The 16,843-nt window shown below is 38.8% G+C and overlaps 1 protein-coding gene across 1 annotated transcript in view; it reads right to left on the reverse strand.

Annotated features, from left to right (window-relative positions):
• The window catches only part of TNS3 (tensin 3), a 119,402-nt gene that overhangs the window by 10,126 nt on the left and 92,433 nt on the right, over window positions 1-16,843 (reverse strand). Inside the window, exons 18-23 of the mRNA XM_054273225.1 lie at window positions 16,341-16,427; window positions 12,298-12,426; window positions 9,908-10,003; window positions 6,397-6,474; window positions 4,692-4,769; window positions 469-637 (exon numbers count right to left, since the gene is read on the reverse strand). Coding sequence (XP_054129200.1) covers window positions 469-637; window positions 4,692-4,769; window positions 6,397-6,474; window positions 9,908-10,003; window positions 12,298-12,426; window positions 16,341-16,427 — 637 coding nt within the window. The remainder of the gene's footprint in view (window positions 1-468; window positions 638-4,691; window positions 4,770-6,396; window positions 6,475-9,907; window positions 10,004-12,297; window positions 12,427-16,340; window positions 16,428-16,843) is intronic.

Raw genomic sequence — 16,843 nt, forward strand, 5'->3', positions numbered from 1 at the left:
TGAAAGAGTTTGTTCCAAGTGCTAGTTAGGCTACCACAAAGTAAATATAAATTAACTTTTTATCACAGTTTTTTACAGGCTATCCAAAACACTGTTTCAGATCCTGGAGATATACATCATCTGCTTAAGTTCAGCTCTGTTCAATGATACTAGTGAAAGACATCATGAAGATAAGTTACTTCACAGAACAAGTTCAATATCAAATACTAGCAAAGCCATTACTTTCCTAAGAAATAACAATAAAAAATGTCCTATCAAAGTGACCTTCCAAAGGTAAAATATACCATGTGGAAATAAAGCGCTCAATGTTAAAATATATTTTCCTGTACTACAGCTATCTTACACAGTGACCATCATTCCTATAATCCTGGTATCCTCTGAGACAGAGATTGCAAAATGTAACTAGGAACACCAAATCAACAGTGGCCGACAGGGACAGATAATCCCTTCCCATCCTTATTTGCTTACTTTCTTTGATTATCTGTCAGTGTGATTCCCTGAGCAGACACCTTGAAATGGACAACGGTTGAGATAGGAGACGGATCTTGCATCAGCGTCAGGCTCAAAGCTTTCTGTACTGCCTGGTATCCTGTGAGGGACTCCATCTCCACTGAATTCAGGTACCAAACGTTACAAGCTGTAATGAAAGAGCGGAAAGATTTTGAGATTCATAGGCCTTTTACTCTCTCTTTGGTTTTGATACCTTTATATCAAAGCCAATGAATATATTTATTATTACCCGTAGATATCCTGAAATTTAAATAAATACAAAGCAACACCAGAGAGTACACTTGTAGGTAGTACTGGAGTAAAGGCATTCCTGAAAGAATGGGGATATTTTGCTTTAAAGTTAAAATACATCAGGCAGTAAGAAAATACACATTTGCAGCATACATTCACACATTCTACAGTTTCAAATATTTAAACTATATTCAAAGGAAACCATTCACTTGACTGGCAAGACAAGAATGTTTTCACATCAGAAAGAACTGAGGGTTATTTCAAAGCTCATTTCTCTGTAATTCTCATTAATAGCATTATGCATGTTTACTGATTTCAGAGCAAGTAAAACAATTTCCATACTGATAAAAATTATTGACATATACTTTTAAGCCTTTTCTTTATTTCAGCATGCACTTACTTCTAAAAGTACTATTCCTCTTCTAGAGATATTAGCAACTTCTGAAATATCTCTATAAAATAGATACTCACTGGTTTCTAAGGTTATCAAACAGTTACTTTTTTACATGGTTTCATATCAAATCTGCAGTGAGCACTAGAAAGTATGTATTAATATTACATAACATTATACAGTAGTACTGTATACTCTATACTACTACATAGTACAGTGGCATCTAAAACATGGACTATTACACGGTATTAACAGAATTATTCACACACTTACTATGGAACTATGGTATAAAGTCAAATTTACAAAGAAATTAAGAAAAAGCAAGAATGGTTATGCACATCCATAGCTAAACACTAGCACCAAGAGATTTTATGTTTGGTAAAAACACTTGTGTAGTTATCCAGGACAAAATTTACAACTCTGTCAGCTGACACATACAAATTACCATGGTTACATTTCATTTGTTTAGCCGTTTCATTTGGCTTGCCAACATTACTATGAAAGCAAAGATTAAATTAAATCTAACAGTTTATCTTTTTATTTAGCTATTCTATAATCTGTCTTAAGATTTCTCCTATGACCATCTGCATAAAATTATAGAGCTAGACACTGGCACTTTCAAAACAACCAAGTAATCATACAGTTAAAAAGTGCATAAGCCTAAGTTTGACTCCAGCATAATGATCAGCCCAGTAACTTCAAGCTCTGGAGTCCATCAGTGAAGGAATGGATCCTGAGATTTCATTTATCTGATTTGCAAGTGTAAAATTTCAAAAATATATTTTTGCATTGCAGTGAAAATTTCAAAAACTTTTGCTTCAATCAGTTAAATTCATGCAGAGAGGACTTAAGATGATGAGTAGCCAACCCAAAACTGTAATAAACATTCCAAACCACAAGCTCTCTTCTTCTCCCCACATTACTGTGTATGGTCACTACAGATCTAAAGCTCTTCACTATCCAGTGGGTCCTTCCCCAGAACAGGAAGTTTCCCTTCTTTCACAGCCACACACATCAGAGTCCCTTCCTCTTCTGCCACACAGTGCATTGCTGTCAACAAACTGTTTTCAGGTTTTGTTTCTAAATTAAATTTCCAAGCATTTTATCTAGATTGCCCTCAAAGTGATAGTTCTAACAGAAGTTACCCAATACACTGTCCTTTGCTTCTGTAGCACAGAAAATAATAAATGGAAACTTATGAAAGTGTTGCAAAGTGAAAACATGTCAGCTTAAAAAGGAAAGGAAAGGTAATGAGAAACACAGGAAGATTTGTCATTAAAGAACATCATGCATGGCCTGACAAGGTAGCAACAACAGTAATCCTGGACAAACCATGCTCCAAGCTGCAACAAAAGGAAGACCTTTTGTTCAATGCAGCTGCCCTGAAATGTTGCTGCTTTTATCTTTCACAGGTGACATTTTGAAGCACATCTGTGCCACCAGCAACAGCTTAACAATGCTGCTTTTAGACTGGGAATGTCCTTTGTTCAGAATGCTTAGTTTCTTGACTGTATCAGTGTAAAGAGAATTAAGAACTGCAATTTATTTGAGCAGAAAATTTTGTTGCTGAACAAGCAGATTAATAAAGCAAGGTGTATTCTAGGGAAAAGCCTCTTATCTGTATGGTTTCCAGTCTTCAATTGTCAGTGTCTAAGAAGCAAAGGATTTCTAGTCAGCTTCAGCACTCGGAACCTGGAAATGCTCATTAGGTTTTTCAGGGAGCTATAAAAAATAATCATTCTAGGAAAACACACTGGTTTTTTTGCTTGTGGAGTGAGAGAAGTGTGGGTATAGAAGGGCAGGGAGTAAGTATATCTGCTTTAAAGTTTCTTTGAAAGGACTCAATTTACATGTTTTGAATCTGCACTTCAGAGTTGAACTTCACAACTTGAATGTTTCTATGACTGGAAAGGGACCCCTGATGTATCAAGGCAAAAAAAAACCCAACTCTGAGAACCTCTCAGAGCTAATTTATCTATTTGGGTTCCAAATCCTTGTTTAAAAACAACAAAAACATCAAAACAGGCTAAAACCAAATGTACTAAGTACCCTAAAAGATCCGTGATACAAAAGCTCCCATAAAGACTTATCTGACTACTGCCCCAGCTGAAGAATAATTCTTTTTCTTTGAAAAGCACTGTCTGAGCAAGGAGAAACCAATATTTCTTGGAAGATAATATATGCTCCTTTTGATAAGAAGTAAAGCTCTACAAAAATTGATTCTCTGGTTTTTTTCCCTGTTGGCCGCAACAAACACCAACTAGCGAGCTAATACGTGCTCACTCACAGCACAGCCTCACAAAGGTTTGCCATTGCCTCTGCCACGCATGCCTGCTCAATTACAGCACTCAAAGTGGTGCTTCAAATTTTGAAGTCAAAGCAGATTGCTGCACAAGCAAACAGCAACACTTTTTCCAGAGCTGGCCACTTTGAAAACTGCCCCTTCAGAAGTGCTCTAAACGCTGCGTGAGGCAGCATTCTTAGAAACACATGCTTTGCCACAACACTCACTTGTGGATCCAGTGGTAGGCCAACCTCAAAAGAAAGGGGCAAATGTAGTGTATTCCTGTGCTCTAACGGCACTAATTGGGTGAATGCAGAGCAACCTGAAAACCAACGACCACTGCAGGACCTGGGCAGGATCCCCTGAACATGCCCACTGTACAGCAGAGTAACACAGTTGGTCGCATTTCTAAAGACAACTTGGATTGTGCAGAAGTACTCAGAGCATTATCCAATACGGTGAGTTAGAATGTCACCACACTTTTTCAGACAAGTTGTTTAACTAGTTCTCTGGATCAGATGCACACTAACAAAGCAGATAAGAAGCAGAGCACACCTCTACACAGCTCTTGCAAACACCCTAGTTTAAGAGCCATACAGATGGTAACAGTGCATAGCATCACACAATTTGAACATACTCTGGTCATGGTTCTTCTGTCACACCAAATAAGCTTGCGGTAACACAACTCAACTTGCCAGAATGGCTGCTGCACTATGCATAAGAATCCATAAAAGCACCCAGTGGAAAAGACACATGACATTTCCTAAGAAAATGCAGCACCAAGTGAAGTAAAGAGAACCGTTCTTTCATATTTTTTTCAGATTGATGCAACAGTAAGCATTTTACAATGGTATTGTTAACCCGTATGATGAGAACTTAACCCTAACTGAACACTTTCCTTAGTTGGCTTTTGCAGACTTCACACACAGTTCTTGAACCTCTGCAACCACAGGTTGAAAACATCCTCTCAAAGTTTATCAGTTATGAAAACAATGTCCTGCTTAAAAATCACTGTGCTTGAAGTAACCTACATACACCTCATATTCTCACAAGACAAATGATGGGAAACGAAACACAGAATGTAGGAGCTGGTGGCAGAAAACGAAAAAATTTGGTATGTATCCTAACAATGCCCTTTACACTTCTACCCAGCACAATAAGTTTAACTGCTATCTTTATACATCCTTTAATCCAGTCTAAGCTTCAGCTTCTACCAGCCTGTAAGATACAAACTTTGGTAAACAAGCCAAATACAAGGATAAAAGTTTAACAGACCTGCACCCTGTTTGAGAAGCTCCGCAGCTGAGTTTGCAGCAGTTTGTGGAGAAGTTTCTGCTATCTCCTCCAAGGGATCTGCAAACAGAAAACACTGTGCATGTCTTGTATGGATTTAAATCAACAAATCAAAGTCCATAGTCACATATGAGCTGTTACACTTATAACTGTGATCTCATTTACTGAACAACTCTTGGCCAGAAACATGAAACCACCTTTTATCTGCAATTATAATCATCTATGTTCCATCAGGGCTTTTTTGCCTTGAGCACTGCAAGCAGGATGCTTAACTTTTATTTCCTGACAATAAAAAACATAACACAGGCATATGCTGTAGGGGCTCACATGATTACATATTAAGACAGTACTTATACCTGTATTCCCTCACTACAGCCAAAAATATCTTGACTAGTGTGATTTTAATGATATTATTTGATTTGCATAATTTATACAAAAAGACTCTGTGTTACCATGATGAAATCAATTACTTATGTTTTGATCCAGAGGATAACAAAACCTTCTTCTTAAGTTGAAAAAAAAACCATCTGAACCATTAAGACAGCAGTGGAACATTTCCTCCCAATTGATTGCTAAAAGTAGTAAGAAAACTGTCCACCAACATGTTATTTCAGGTATATAAATGCATGTAAAAAGATCTCGCTGCTGCATTTAGCATGAGGTGTGCTGTCTTTGAATATAATCAAATGAGGAAGAGAGCCATAATACCATAACACAGTTTGTGACACTATTCATATGGTTAGTTACAGTTATCCAAATATTTTAAATACTCCAGGCAATGTATCCTGTCATTAACTACAGAAAATCATCTTAAAAGGCATAATCAAATTGTATTAAAAAATAAAACCAAAATAAAATTTCACTGTGGTATGTTTATTCAAGACAAGGTAAATGTTCCAGACCTGTACCTCTGGAAGAACAGAGCAATTTTTTCCATCTTAGGTGAAGGGGATAAAGGGAACAAGCCAACCTCCACACTGTTTCGCCATACAAATGCATGAGATCTCATCACATCTACCAGAGCATATTTTTGTGCTAAAATGGTTTAATTGGTGTATTTGCATAAATCAAATGCTATTTTTGTATATTAACACATGATCGGTGACAAAAGTTTAAAGGGTTAACTTTATGTGGGAGAACATAAGACAACTGAATTACTGGACAAGCATGAGCATTTTGTTTTTGTCTTAAGAGAGGTTTATGAAATCAGTATAAGCAAAATTAGAATCATAATCCCATGAAGCAACATGGGCTTTTTGATCATTTACTTGAACAATATCTGAACCTGTGCAAGTTGCTACACTTCCTGCCAGTGTCGCACTCAGGGCACCATCTACTCTTTATCTACTTGTCCTTTTGCTAACCAGACCTGAATGAGTGGTTAAATCTAACCATACACTGGCATAATGTCTTGTCTAAGAAGGACATTTGTCTTCCCACATGGTACATTACTGCGTGGATTTCCAGGATGAATATACGCTTATGACTGGAATATCGCAGTACCAGTATGCTCACACCCACACTTTGGATAAGGGTCATCACCAATACTGAAGACAAACCCACAGCTTTCTCCTTGTTGAGTTTTTGCTTCGATCTTAACTTGTAACACATTCACCTGCCTTCAGACACTGACACTTTGAAGCAAAACTTGGCTGGGAATATCTCTTCTGTACTTCAACATGCATACCTCTGTCTGGGATGAGGAGCTTGCAGGGCAATGCCAGTGGAGTGATGGAATGCTGATACACTAGAGCTGTCAAACTCCCTGTGGACAGAAAAGTAACAAGATATGCACAGTTAACTTGGTAGGCAACTAGAATGCTTAAGTTATGTTTGCTCTCAAGTATTTTATAGACTAAGAGCCCCCTCTGCGTCACTTTAAAAATCTCTTGGGACCTAAGCCAAGATCTTCTTGAACTCAGTAATCACAATCATATGTTCCCTTTCCCTCTTATATACACTGCTTAGACCCTAACCTACATGTCTGTGCTTCAAATGAAGAAAGCACAAACTTACAAAATCAGTAACATATACAAGTCGGTAAATTCTTTTCAACACTCTTAGCTTCTGCTACATTAAATGTAGTAAATTCTTATGAAGGTGGCAAGAGCACATGAAGTCATTTGTGAAACATGATGAGGTAAATAAAAAGCAAGTTCTACTTCTTAGCCAGTCTTCATCATCTAGTGTTCTGTCTACACATACCTCTATTTGTAATTCTGAAAGTATAAAAGATAGTCCAGGTAAAACCTCTTCCATTTAAGGCAGCAGTGATGTACATAGAATTTCTATTAAATGATTCCTCCTTTCTATTCAAAGTCACTCTTGCAATTTGGTCTTGGCTTAACTGAAGTAATTCAATATTAGTTACCTTTGATATGAGCATGTCAGACTATAAGGAGTGAGAGGAAGGCATAGTATTCATCAGCCTGTCTGTACAAAAAGCCATCCTTCAATCCTATTTACTAACAAGCAGCAAACATTATAACCATGTGCTGGAGAAAAATCCCAGTTCAACCAAAACCAACCGCATCTTTACAGTCCATCAAAAAAATTTTTGAAACAGAAAGATAACCCAATTCTACAAGTCTTACAGAAATGCAAAGACTGATCGATACTAATAGTCCTTCATGATCTTACCCGTAAACATGTGTAGCTGTGCCTGTTCACCTACTTTGTGAACCAGTTTTGAGCCTGTGTCCTGGGTTACAATGTGGGGTGTAACCAAGCTATGTATTCTACTCCCATCTACATAACACTTGATGAAGTGTTAACAGTGGGTCGTTTTTAACAGCTGCCCAGTGTGCACCCAACCCTTCAGACTGGATGTTAGATAAGGTAGAAGAGGCAAACCCTGCAAGGCACAATGGTCTTCACAATTAACTCAGGCATGGTAACTACACCCATCCTGAGGGGGTCATCTCTGCTCAGGGGCAATCGTGGACTCAGTGGCTCTAGCAAGAATGGATGACTGCAATGACTCAAGAGTATTACACCATTCCACTGTGAAACTCCCCACCCCAAGGGAGGTACCACCTGAACCTGTTTATCATCTGGGGTTTTGGGGACTTGGGGCACCACCACCATTGCTCAACAGACCCAGAGGAAGACCAAACCTTTCACGGCTTTCAACAAGACTGCAATCATCACTTCAACACGACAACAACCACTGCTTAATCAGACTGCGACCACCACCCAGACCAACAGGGTGCAAGATTGTACTCTTAGTGAGTTTAAGCCAGTTTTTCTGTATCACTGCATTTACAGTAGTAATTTTTATTAAATTGTAACTGACCTGCTCTCAAGGTATTTGTGTGGGGTTCATCTCTCACTGTGGTTTATTTTCAAACCAGCATAGGCTGTACAAACTGAAAGACCAGTTCAAACTAAATGACTAGTAGGACTACATAGGTGCCTAAACAGGTACTTCAAGACTGAGTAATGGACTAAAAGTTCTCATTTAAGGTAAGTCTCATGCCAAATACTGATAAAATTCAGTCCACCTTTATATTAAATGTGATTTTATTTCACATCTCTTAATTTTATGATAGATGACTCTTTCACAGGTGTATTTGGTGTATGTGACAAGGACTGTAACAGGGGGTGGGAGGGCTCCAGGATGACCACTAGGTAAAGTTCAGGGGAGCTTTTCATGGCAAACACAGCCCATTCCAGCAGACCCACTGCAGAGCACCTATGGAAAAAAGGCTGGGTGAGACACAGCAGAGAGAATGTCATGGGCAGAGGAGGAGGAAAAAGAGATGTTCTGGGTATCCATGTTGCCGTCCCCTCACCCTGTAGCCTCTGGAGGACCTCACATTGGAAAAGATGGGACATTTTCTGTGGTAAACGGAGAACACATGGTCAAACAGATATATTCTTTTCCTGCAGGAGGGAAGCCTACAAGGAAAGCCCACATCCCAGGAAGGAAAAACTGCGACAGAGATGAAGCAGCAGAGGAACTGCTCTGTAATGACCATATGCCCTCACACCTGCTGCAGTGGGCATGAGGAGTCTGAGAGGAAGCAGTGAAATTGAGCTTGGAAAAGGGGAAGGAAAAGTGTTATTTAATACTTGTCTTTGTTTCTCATGTTAAGGAAACTTCTCTGTCTGACCATCCAGGAGCCATTCTGGCAGTCACTCTTGCACCACCTGAGCTGGTACTCAAAGCCCCTTCACAGCTACACACCCTGCACTAACAGTAAGATGTTTCCTCAGAAGCTCAACCCCAGGTTCCCCTTAACAGAGTCTCAGACTTCCAGATCATTAAAAGAATTTAATTTTGGTGCAACAACTTAATAACAAAATAACAGTTCAAACTGGGTGCCTCTGAGCAGAGATACCTGTACAATCAAAAGGCAGGAAAGTCTGGGGGTTGGCTGCTGCTGCTGCACCTCTTGAGTGGTCAGGAGGTGCAGGACTCTTTGCATAACAAAGGGCCATACAGGTCCCCGGGCCCTCTGTTATGCAAAGAGTCAGCAGATCGTGGCCTCTTGACTGGGACACCCACAGATCAATCTGCAGTCTGCACTTTCAGCTTGCAAACCCAGCTACCTTCACTAAATGTATCCCTCAACATCTGACTGCCTGAATATTGATTTTCATTGGAAAAAAATTAAAATTATTTTCCCCAAGTTGAGTTTCTTTTGCACTGTAACTGGTTAGCATCTCCTTGTTTTCATCACAACCCATAAGCTCTCCGATCCTATTTTCCCCTCCTACCCCAAATGAGTGGAAAGAAAATGAGTCAACATCTAGGTAGGCTGTTTGCCATTATGGGTATTGTAGTTTCATCATATTACATTAAATAATGTACTGATATAGCATAACTGTACTTTGTGAATATCTCATTCTGGTGTCATTTTTAGCCACCTAATATGCAGCATAAATATAACACAGGATAAAAGGTCCTGAATCAATTAGGATGATAAGAGTGATTCAGCTCAACTTTCTGCAGCTACACTGGTAGTGGTAGACAAGCCTGACTTGTTTGAAGCTTGGTCACATGCATCTATGCTAGAGTGCCCTGCATATCTGCTTAAAGTAAATGTGTTAAAGGCTCCTGGAACCTTGGAACGGGTTCCTACAGCAGTCATCAGGACTCAAACAAAGTAGTCTCATTTGTATTCCATCCAAGCCAGCACTGGCAAATGCCAACTGTTTCCATCTTCTCAGTCCCTGTGATGCACAGTACTCACCAAAATATGGTTCATTCGGGCATCCTTTCAAGCGTACCCCCTTCTGAGTACATTCAATCAGAAAATGCCTTACAAGTTCATTTGATGAATCTCCAACTGTGTTGAAAAATAAAGCTCATAAAAAGAAGCAATTAACAGACAACTCTCAGAAACTAGGTATTTGTGAAGCAGTTTTTCCACATTACTACCAAATGTTTTACATACAAAATGCAAAGACTACAATTAGACCTATTCTGCAAGTTACAAGATGTATTTAAAAGGTTGTTTTTCAAAAAACGAATAAGCAAACAGCTCACTTCAGACAGCCAGAGGAAATGGTTTTATATTCTTAAGTGACTGACATCCAAATATACACTGGTTTCAAAAATGTCCAAATATGGTCCCAGCTACAGACAGGAACAGAAATTTGGAAAATGAGTGGTTAGAAATTCTGATGTACTTGCCCATTAAAAGAACTTGTATCCAAAGTGACAAGGAAGAGAAGTATGAAAAAATATTCCCATTTCCAGTGATATTTCTGTTCACAGAAGCTCCCCAGATTAAAAGAAGAGTAGATTAAGCTACACAAAAGTAATGATCACAATTCTCTCAGTGCATTTTTACATTTCTAAATGTCTGCAGTTTTATGCTATGTCTCTGCATCTGAAAACAAACATTTACATGAAGCACTAGAGTTTCACTAGATTCTTAAGACAATTTTAATCTCAGGAATTGAAGACAAACCAAAACTGTAGAGTTGGATGAAAAGAGGAGATTCAAAGTCCAAGAGACGCATACAAAATCACTCAAGATTTAACATTCTTTTAAACGTGTACATATATATGCAGACATATAATTAAGACAACTATTTCTTGGAAGATGGATTGACAGTATTTCATACCATACAAAACTAATCCTTCTCCAAATAGCTAAAAGGTTATTTCATACCAACAGGACAAAGCTATCAAACCATTCAAACCTTAACAAAAGAGCTACAAACGGATGTTCCCATTGATCTGTCAGGAAACACCTCAAGGGTTGACCTTCAGGCCAATACAGATGAATAATACAGATGAATGCATTAATACGGACAGCAGAAACTTCTATGCAAGCAAATATTGCACTGATCGCTTTTTCAAACAGCTTACTCTTTGCTGTTACGGTCCCACCAAATTAAAAATAAATTACTACAAGATATGTGGGGAGGGGAAGCCTGGAACAAGAAACACTACAGGAAACAGAACCAATCTGTGCTTTCTGGGATTAAACAAGGGAAACCAGAAAAGCTAAGTATCATGAAGTGAGAAGTGGAAGAATACTAGTCTTACTTCTACTAACATAAACTGTCTCTTAAAGTCTAGCAGAGTGTGAGCTTTCATGTCTTCCTGGACTTCACAAATAAGAAAAGACTACTAGAAACACCCTACAAGCCACTTTCAATTTGCCTCGTAGTTGTTGCTATCACCAGCCCAGGTACACGTACGCTGAGTTCATTACATAAGTCATTGGAGTGGTTCTGCTGATGTTTATTGGCAACAAAAAGGACTACATGGCAAGTTGTGATTAAAAATTGTTTCAAGACACCAGAATAAAACAGATTTAAAGTGTTACTGTAATAGAGGTGAACTGCTAACAGTTGCCAAAGAGTAAGCAAATCCAAACCAACAGCCAAACAAAAAAACAAACCAAAACAGCCAAAACCATACTTCCATAAAAACAACACTAAGAATAAATGTAATCTTAATTGCCTACCTCACCAGTCATTATGTACTAATGAAACATAATAAGCCTTGAAAAAGAAAAACAGCAGCAACAAAAACCACTCCACTAACCTTGCAGTAGTACAAATGAAACCAAGAACATTACAGATATTGACTGCTGAGTTTCCATATACCAATTATTGATTTCTGCATGTTCTTCTCACTTTATGTTTCACAACCATCAGGCACAAGTTATATATGGAGGCACTAGAGCTGATAGAGTAGATATACAGATCACCACTTCTTTTAAACAATTATCCTTAGGAATCTCTTTAGATTTTTATCTGAAATAGAACTGTCTCAAAACAAAACTTTGGGATTAAAAATATTCAGCCCTCCAGTAGAGTGAAAACTTTACATTGTAGCCTGTGAATCAAATGCAAACTTCTGATTGCTAGGGAAGACCAATTGCTGAGGTGACACTGATTTTCATTAGGCTGATGAGGTACAACACATACACAGCCACAACAGAAGTCATGGTGAAACCATATAGTATAACAGGTATCGTATCCAGTTTCATTTAACAACACATCAAATGTAACCTGCAATTCAAGTTGCGCTTATGAGAAGAGGGGAAGATTCCAACAGATTGCTACCCACCAATAAGGACTACCTACTATATATAGCGTTTTCACAAACACACAGAAGTACCTTTCTTTAACTGTAGCACAGAAGGAGGTGGTGTGGCAACTTTCATTGCTAGCCCATAGGCTCCCCGGAAAGAATGACTGTCTCGAACAATGAAAGACCCAGGTTCCTTTTCCTTGAGAACAGCAATGGCTGCAAGAGATTCCAGGAAAGAGACAGAAAAACAGTTCAAGCACAATGCACACACTCAGAAAGTACAGAAGCACAAATGTATAATGAATAGGACACCAGAAGAAGTAAGATCATTTTCTCTATCCTCATTGCCATGCAACGGAACACAATCACGTGTATTTGGGGGACCTGAGTGGAAACCCCTTGTCCAAATCTAACAGACACTTATTTTAAAAGAAGCCTGCAGTACAGAACCCTGATTTTTACTGGTTTTTAAACTAAGAGGAGTGCTCAGGTCCCACCAGAATTCCTACAACCAGTGCAAGAGCCAGTCTACTTCTGCTTAACTTTTGTCAATTTTTTAAAAGACTGCATACCTCTCTGTAATTCCCACATTGACTAGATAGCACTGTTTTTCACTTCCTATTCAGCCTCAACAGGCAGGACAGATTCATTTTCATCCACCACCAAGTTTTTGTCCCTACAAAGCTACCTTACTGCCTTAGGAGTTTTGAAGCAAAGGAAGAAATGTAAGTGTATATTCTGCTCTTTGAAGTACTTTTCATCTGTATTTTGGGATCTCTTCTGCAAGTGCAGTATGAAATCCCCTCCAAGAGGGAACACTTGCAGGGAAATTGCTGCAACTTTGCACAAGTCAGTTGCAGACTTTGAAATCTAGCAGCCCAAAATTTTAAACTTACTTTGAAAACAGACAAAAATTAATCTAATGATTGATCTTAATAAAATCTTTGTACTTTGCTTTCTTTCCTCCCCCATACAAGTTTTACAAATACGTGTGTACACCGGTATACTTTGTTCCTAGAATTTCCAGCCATCAGCATGCCTTCAGAGAAACCCTAGAAAGAGCCCAAATTTGATGCTGGACTCCTTAATTGACTGTTCATACAGAACATGGATATTATGTGTATGGGGCACAAAGGCATATTTTGCAAGGCCTGAGCAATGTTTACAAAGCAAAGGTTCATTTCATGAAAAAAGGGGAAGTAAAAACAAAATCAGAAAATGCAGACATCTCTTCTATCAAAGCAAGTAAAGCAAACATATGCATTCTATTATCTTCATCTGTCAGATGGCAAAATAAAGAACCTTTTTTCACAACAATATGTCTTGTTTTGAGAGGATAAGGATGAATACACAAACCCCTGCAATTAAGCAATACATAACACTTCTAAATACAAAGGGATGCAGTAATAATTTGTCACATGAGCAGTCTATTAAACTCAGGGGAAAAAAGATCAAAAAAGATCAGCAAGAGTACCTTAGAACATTTTTTAAATGAAGTTTTGCTTCAAGGATGAAAAGAGGCATATTAAAAGGCTGGGAAGACTGTTGTTTCATTTGTTCAAGCAGTTAGGTTTTAAATTGCTTTATATCTATGTCCCATGAGGTATTTTTCCGCATATTTCAAGACTCACTTTTCATTATGGGTGGTCAGTAGATAACGAAAGGACCAGCAAAGTATCATCCAGAAATGAATTAATGTTCTGTTTTCTATGATCTTTATTCCCCAAGCATTCTATTTACCACAAAAGAACTTCCTCACCATCTAAGAACATAATAACTAGACAGACACAGCAATTCATCATTTGCCATTGGGTGAAGTTCACACTATTTTGGTTTAGTATGAATATCTTTCTCATTGTAGAACTAGTTAGTAATTGCTCATTTTTGAGAGCCACATTTTAAAAAATCCCAGCTTAAAATCCTGCCTTATCTCATTAATCACAATTCACTGTAGCTGACTATTACAGTATAAACACAAGCACAGTCAGACCAACTGCATTTGGAAAGCACTGCCAGAGACTGAAATGTTATAGTTTCATGGCTGAAACACTGTTATAAAGGACTTTTGCCCATCATGGCAAAAGTGTGTAATGAAGCTGCAGCAATGAAGCTGCACCACCAAAGCCCACCCCACTCTGAATGGACCTCCTGACTGAAACCCTGAACTGCGAGCTAAGCCACATAAAAGAGCTTGAGATAAGATAGAAGTGGCACTGTTTTTCAATCATCTCAGGTTTGATAAGAAATGGGTAAGGCTGGGAGAGAAGGATGCATTCACAGGAGGTCCAAGCTCAGCAGCTGTCCTGAAAATCATCCCCAGCTGGCTTCAGGGTGGAGGCCATAGTCCACAGGCTTATCTGCAGCCAGGCCTGCACAGACTCCTCCCCAACTGCTGATGAGGGGAGGGGGGGACAGTTTTGGGTATATGTCATGACCTCTGGACAGACACAGTGAACATCCACCCTCCATTACACAAACTGGCTCAGCTGTAAAACTCCCCACTCTGGGAAAGCCACATCTGGAGGACACTCATGTGAGGGGCAGCTGAGGAAGTGTCATAATCCAACAAAGACCCCTAAAGCACTCCAAAAGACTCATTCCTGAGGCCCTGCACCACAGCACTACGCATGATGCAAAGTGATGCAACTGATTCAGTCTTGCAAGAGAGAGTATCCCCCTTCAGAGGAGGTACCTGGGCCCAACTTGTATTAATCTTGGGACCCACATTGGAGAGATATATTTCTACTTAATCTGTTCCTGTCACTCTTCCTGTCCCCCCACAACCTCTTTTTCTATTTCTTTCTCTTTCTCATTTACTGTTAAATAAAATACATCAATTTGTTGGTATCAACATTTAACCTTGTTTGGTTTTAGTCTCATTTCACAGAATATTCAAACCTGAAGTTTCTATCCGGAACCCACAGAGAGCTCACTTTGCTCCTCTATGATTAGTGGATTGTAACGAGCACCCAGCATGCTTATATATGTACTGTTGTAGGGACAGTGTCTAAGTTCATAGAATCATGGAAGAACGGCCTGATTGGAATGAACCTTCAAGATCATCTACTTCCAATGATCCTGCCATGAACAGAGACAACTTTCATTACACCAGAGCCATATCCAGCCTGGTCTTGAACATTTCCATGAGTGGAGGGCATCCCATAGCTGCTCTGGGCAGTCTCTTCCAGCACCTCATCACCCTCACAGTAAATATTTTTTTTCTAATATTTAATCTAAACCTACTTTCAGTTTGAAACCATTTCACCCTGCCCTGTCACCACTACATGTTCTTGTAAAAAGTCCCTCCCCATCCTTCTTGTAGGCTCCACTCAGGTACTGGAAAGCTGCAATTAGGTCACTTCGAAGCTTTTCCTTCTCTAGACTGAAAAATCTCAATTCTCTCAGCCTTTTCTCATAGGAAACGTGCTCCATCCCTCTAATCAACTTTGTGGCCCTCTTCTGTACTCACTCCAACAGGTCTATGTCTTTCCTGTATGCCAGATGCAGTACCCCAGGTGCTCATAAGTATTAACTTTCACATAGGTAATAAAAAATTTCTTCAGTTCACTGAATAATACATCTACAAATGAAAGTGCTGTATCTGCATCATACATCAGAAAGATGTTGTTCCATGGTACTGACCTTTAAGAAATAATGTATGTCACTTGACATTGAAATTCAGGCTACAAAATGACTGGTGGGTGACGATGCCTTCGTGGTGACCTAGGTAATGAATTATGCTGAGATCATGTCAGAACAGCACACTTACCCTCAAAAGGTTTCAGAGAGCAGACAGCCATTTGGTGTTGTTTCATGCATATCTGCCATTTGAAAATCTGCAGCTTCACACCCAAAGAGCATTTGCAGCAGCTACCACAGGTAGATCTATATTACTTCATAGTTAGTTCAGTTAGGTTAACAATTTGTTTGATTAACTGAAAATTTTTCAGGACTATTTGACTGCCCTCCACACTCAAATTCAGCCTTTCAACAAAAGAAACAAGAGGGGTTGTCTATGGCCTTTCTAGTTTTATATTTCTTTTAGAGATCAGGTATGTATCTAAAATCAAGACTTCACTAAATAGTTTTTCTATGAACGGATATGTCAGAATATTTATCAATTAATATACCTTGTTCTCTTGAAATATCTGGCTTATACCAGAACTTGGATGTGTCCTGAACAAATTTTACGGTCACATGTTTATCAGCCGTGTCTTCTGTGAAATAAAAAGGAAAAAAAGTCAAGAATGTTTTAAAATACAAAAGTGCTTTTACTTTTCTTTCCGACTCCCAATCACCATGATTACTCAAAAAACTCATCATTACTTTAGAGAAACTGAGCTGTTTTAGAACCAGCAAATATAATAACATACACTAAGGTTTTGAAAGCATGTTCGATGTTTCATTTTGCAAAATCCTAAAATATTAAAACCTTTTCATTATAAAGCTGCATTAAATACAAACTTCTCAACAGGGCCCAACGAACGCACATGCACATCTTTTACTTTTCTTGGCACAACTCCAAAAGGTACAGAGAGAAGCCAGCCATTTTTAAAAGAAATTGAACTCAACACTGGTCCACTGTAATCTGACAGCTGAAATAGTAAGCTGACCAATGGCTGGCTTCTAGGAA

Source organism: Melozone crissalis, unplaced genomic scaffold, assembly GCF_028551555.1.
Source record: "Melozone crissalis strain CALT ecotype California unplaced genomic scaffold, PUWL_Pcris_2 ptg000016l_1, whole genome shotgun sequence".
Lineage (NCBI taxonomy): Eukaryota > Metazoa > Chordata > Aves > Passeriformes > Passerellidae > Melozone > Melozone crissalis.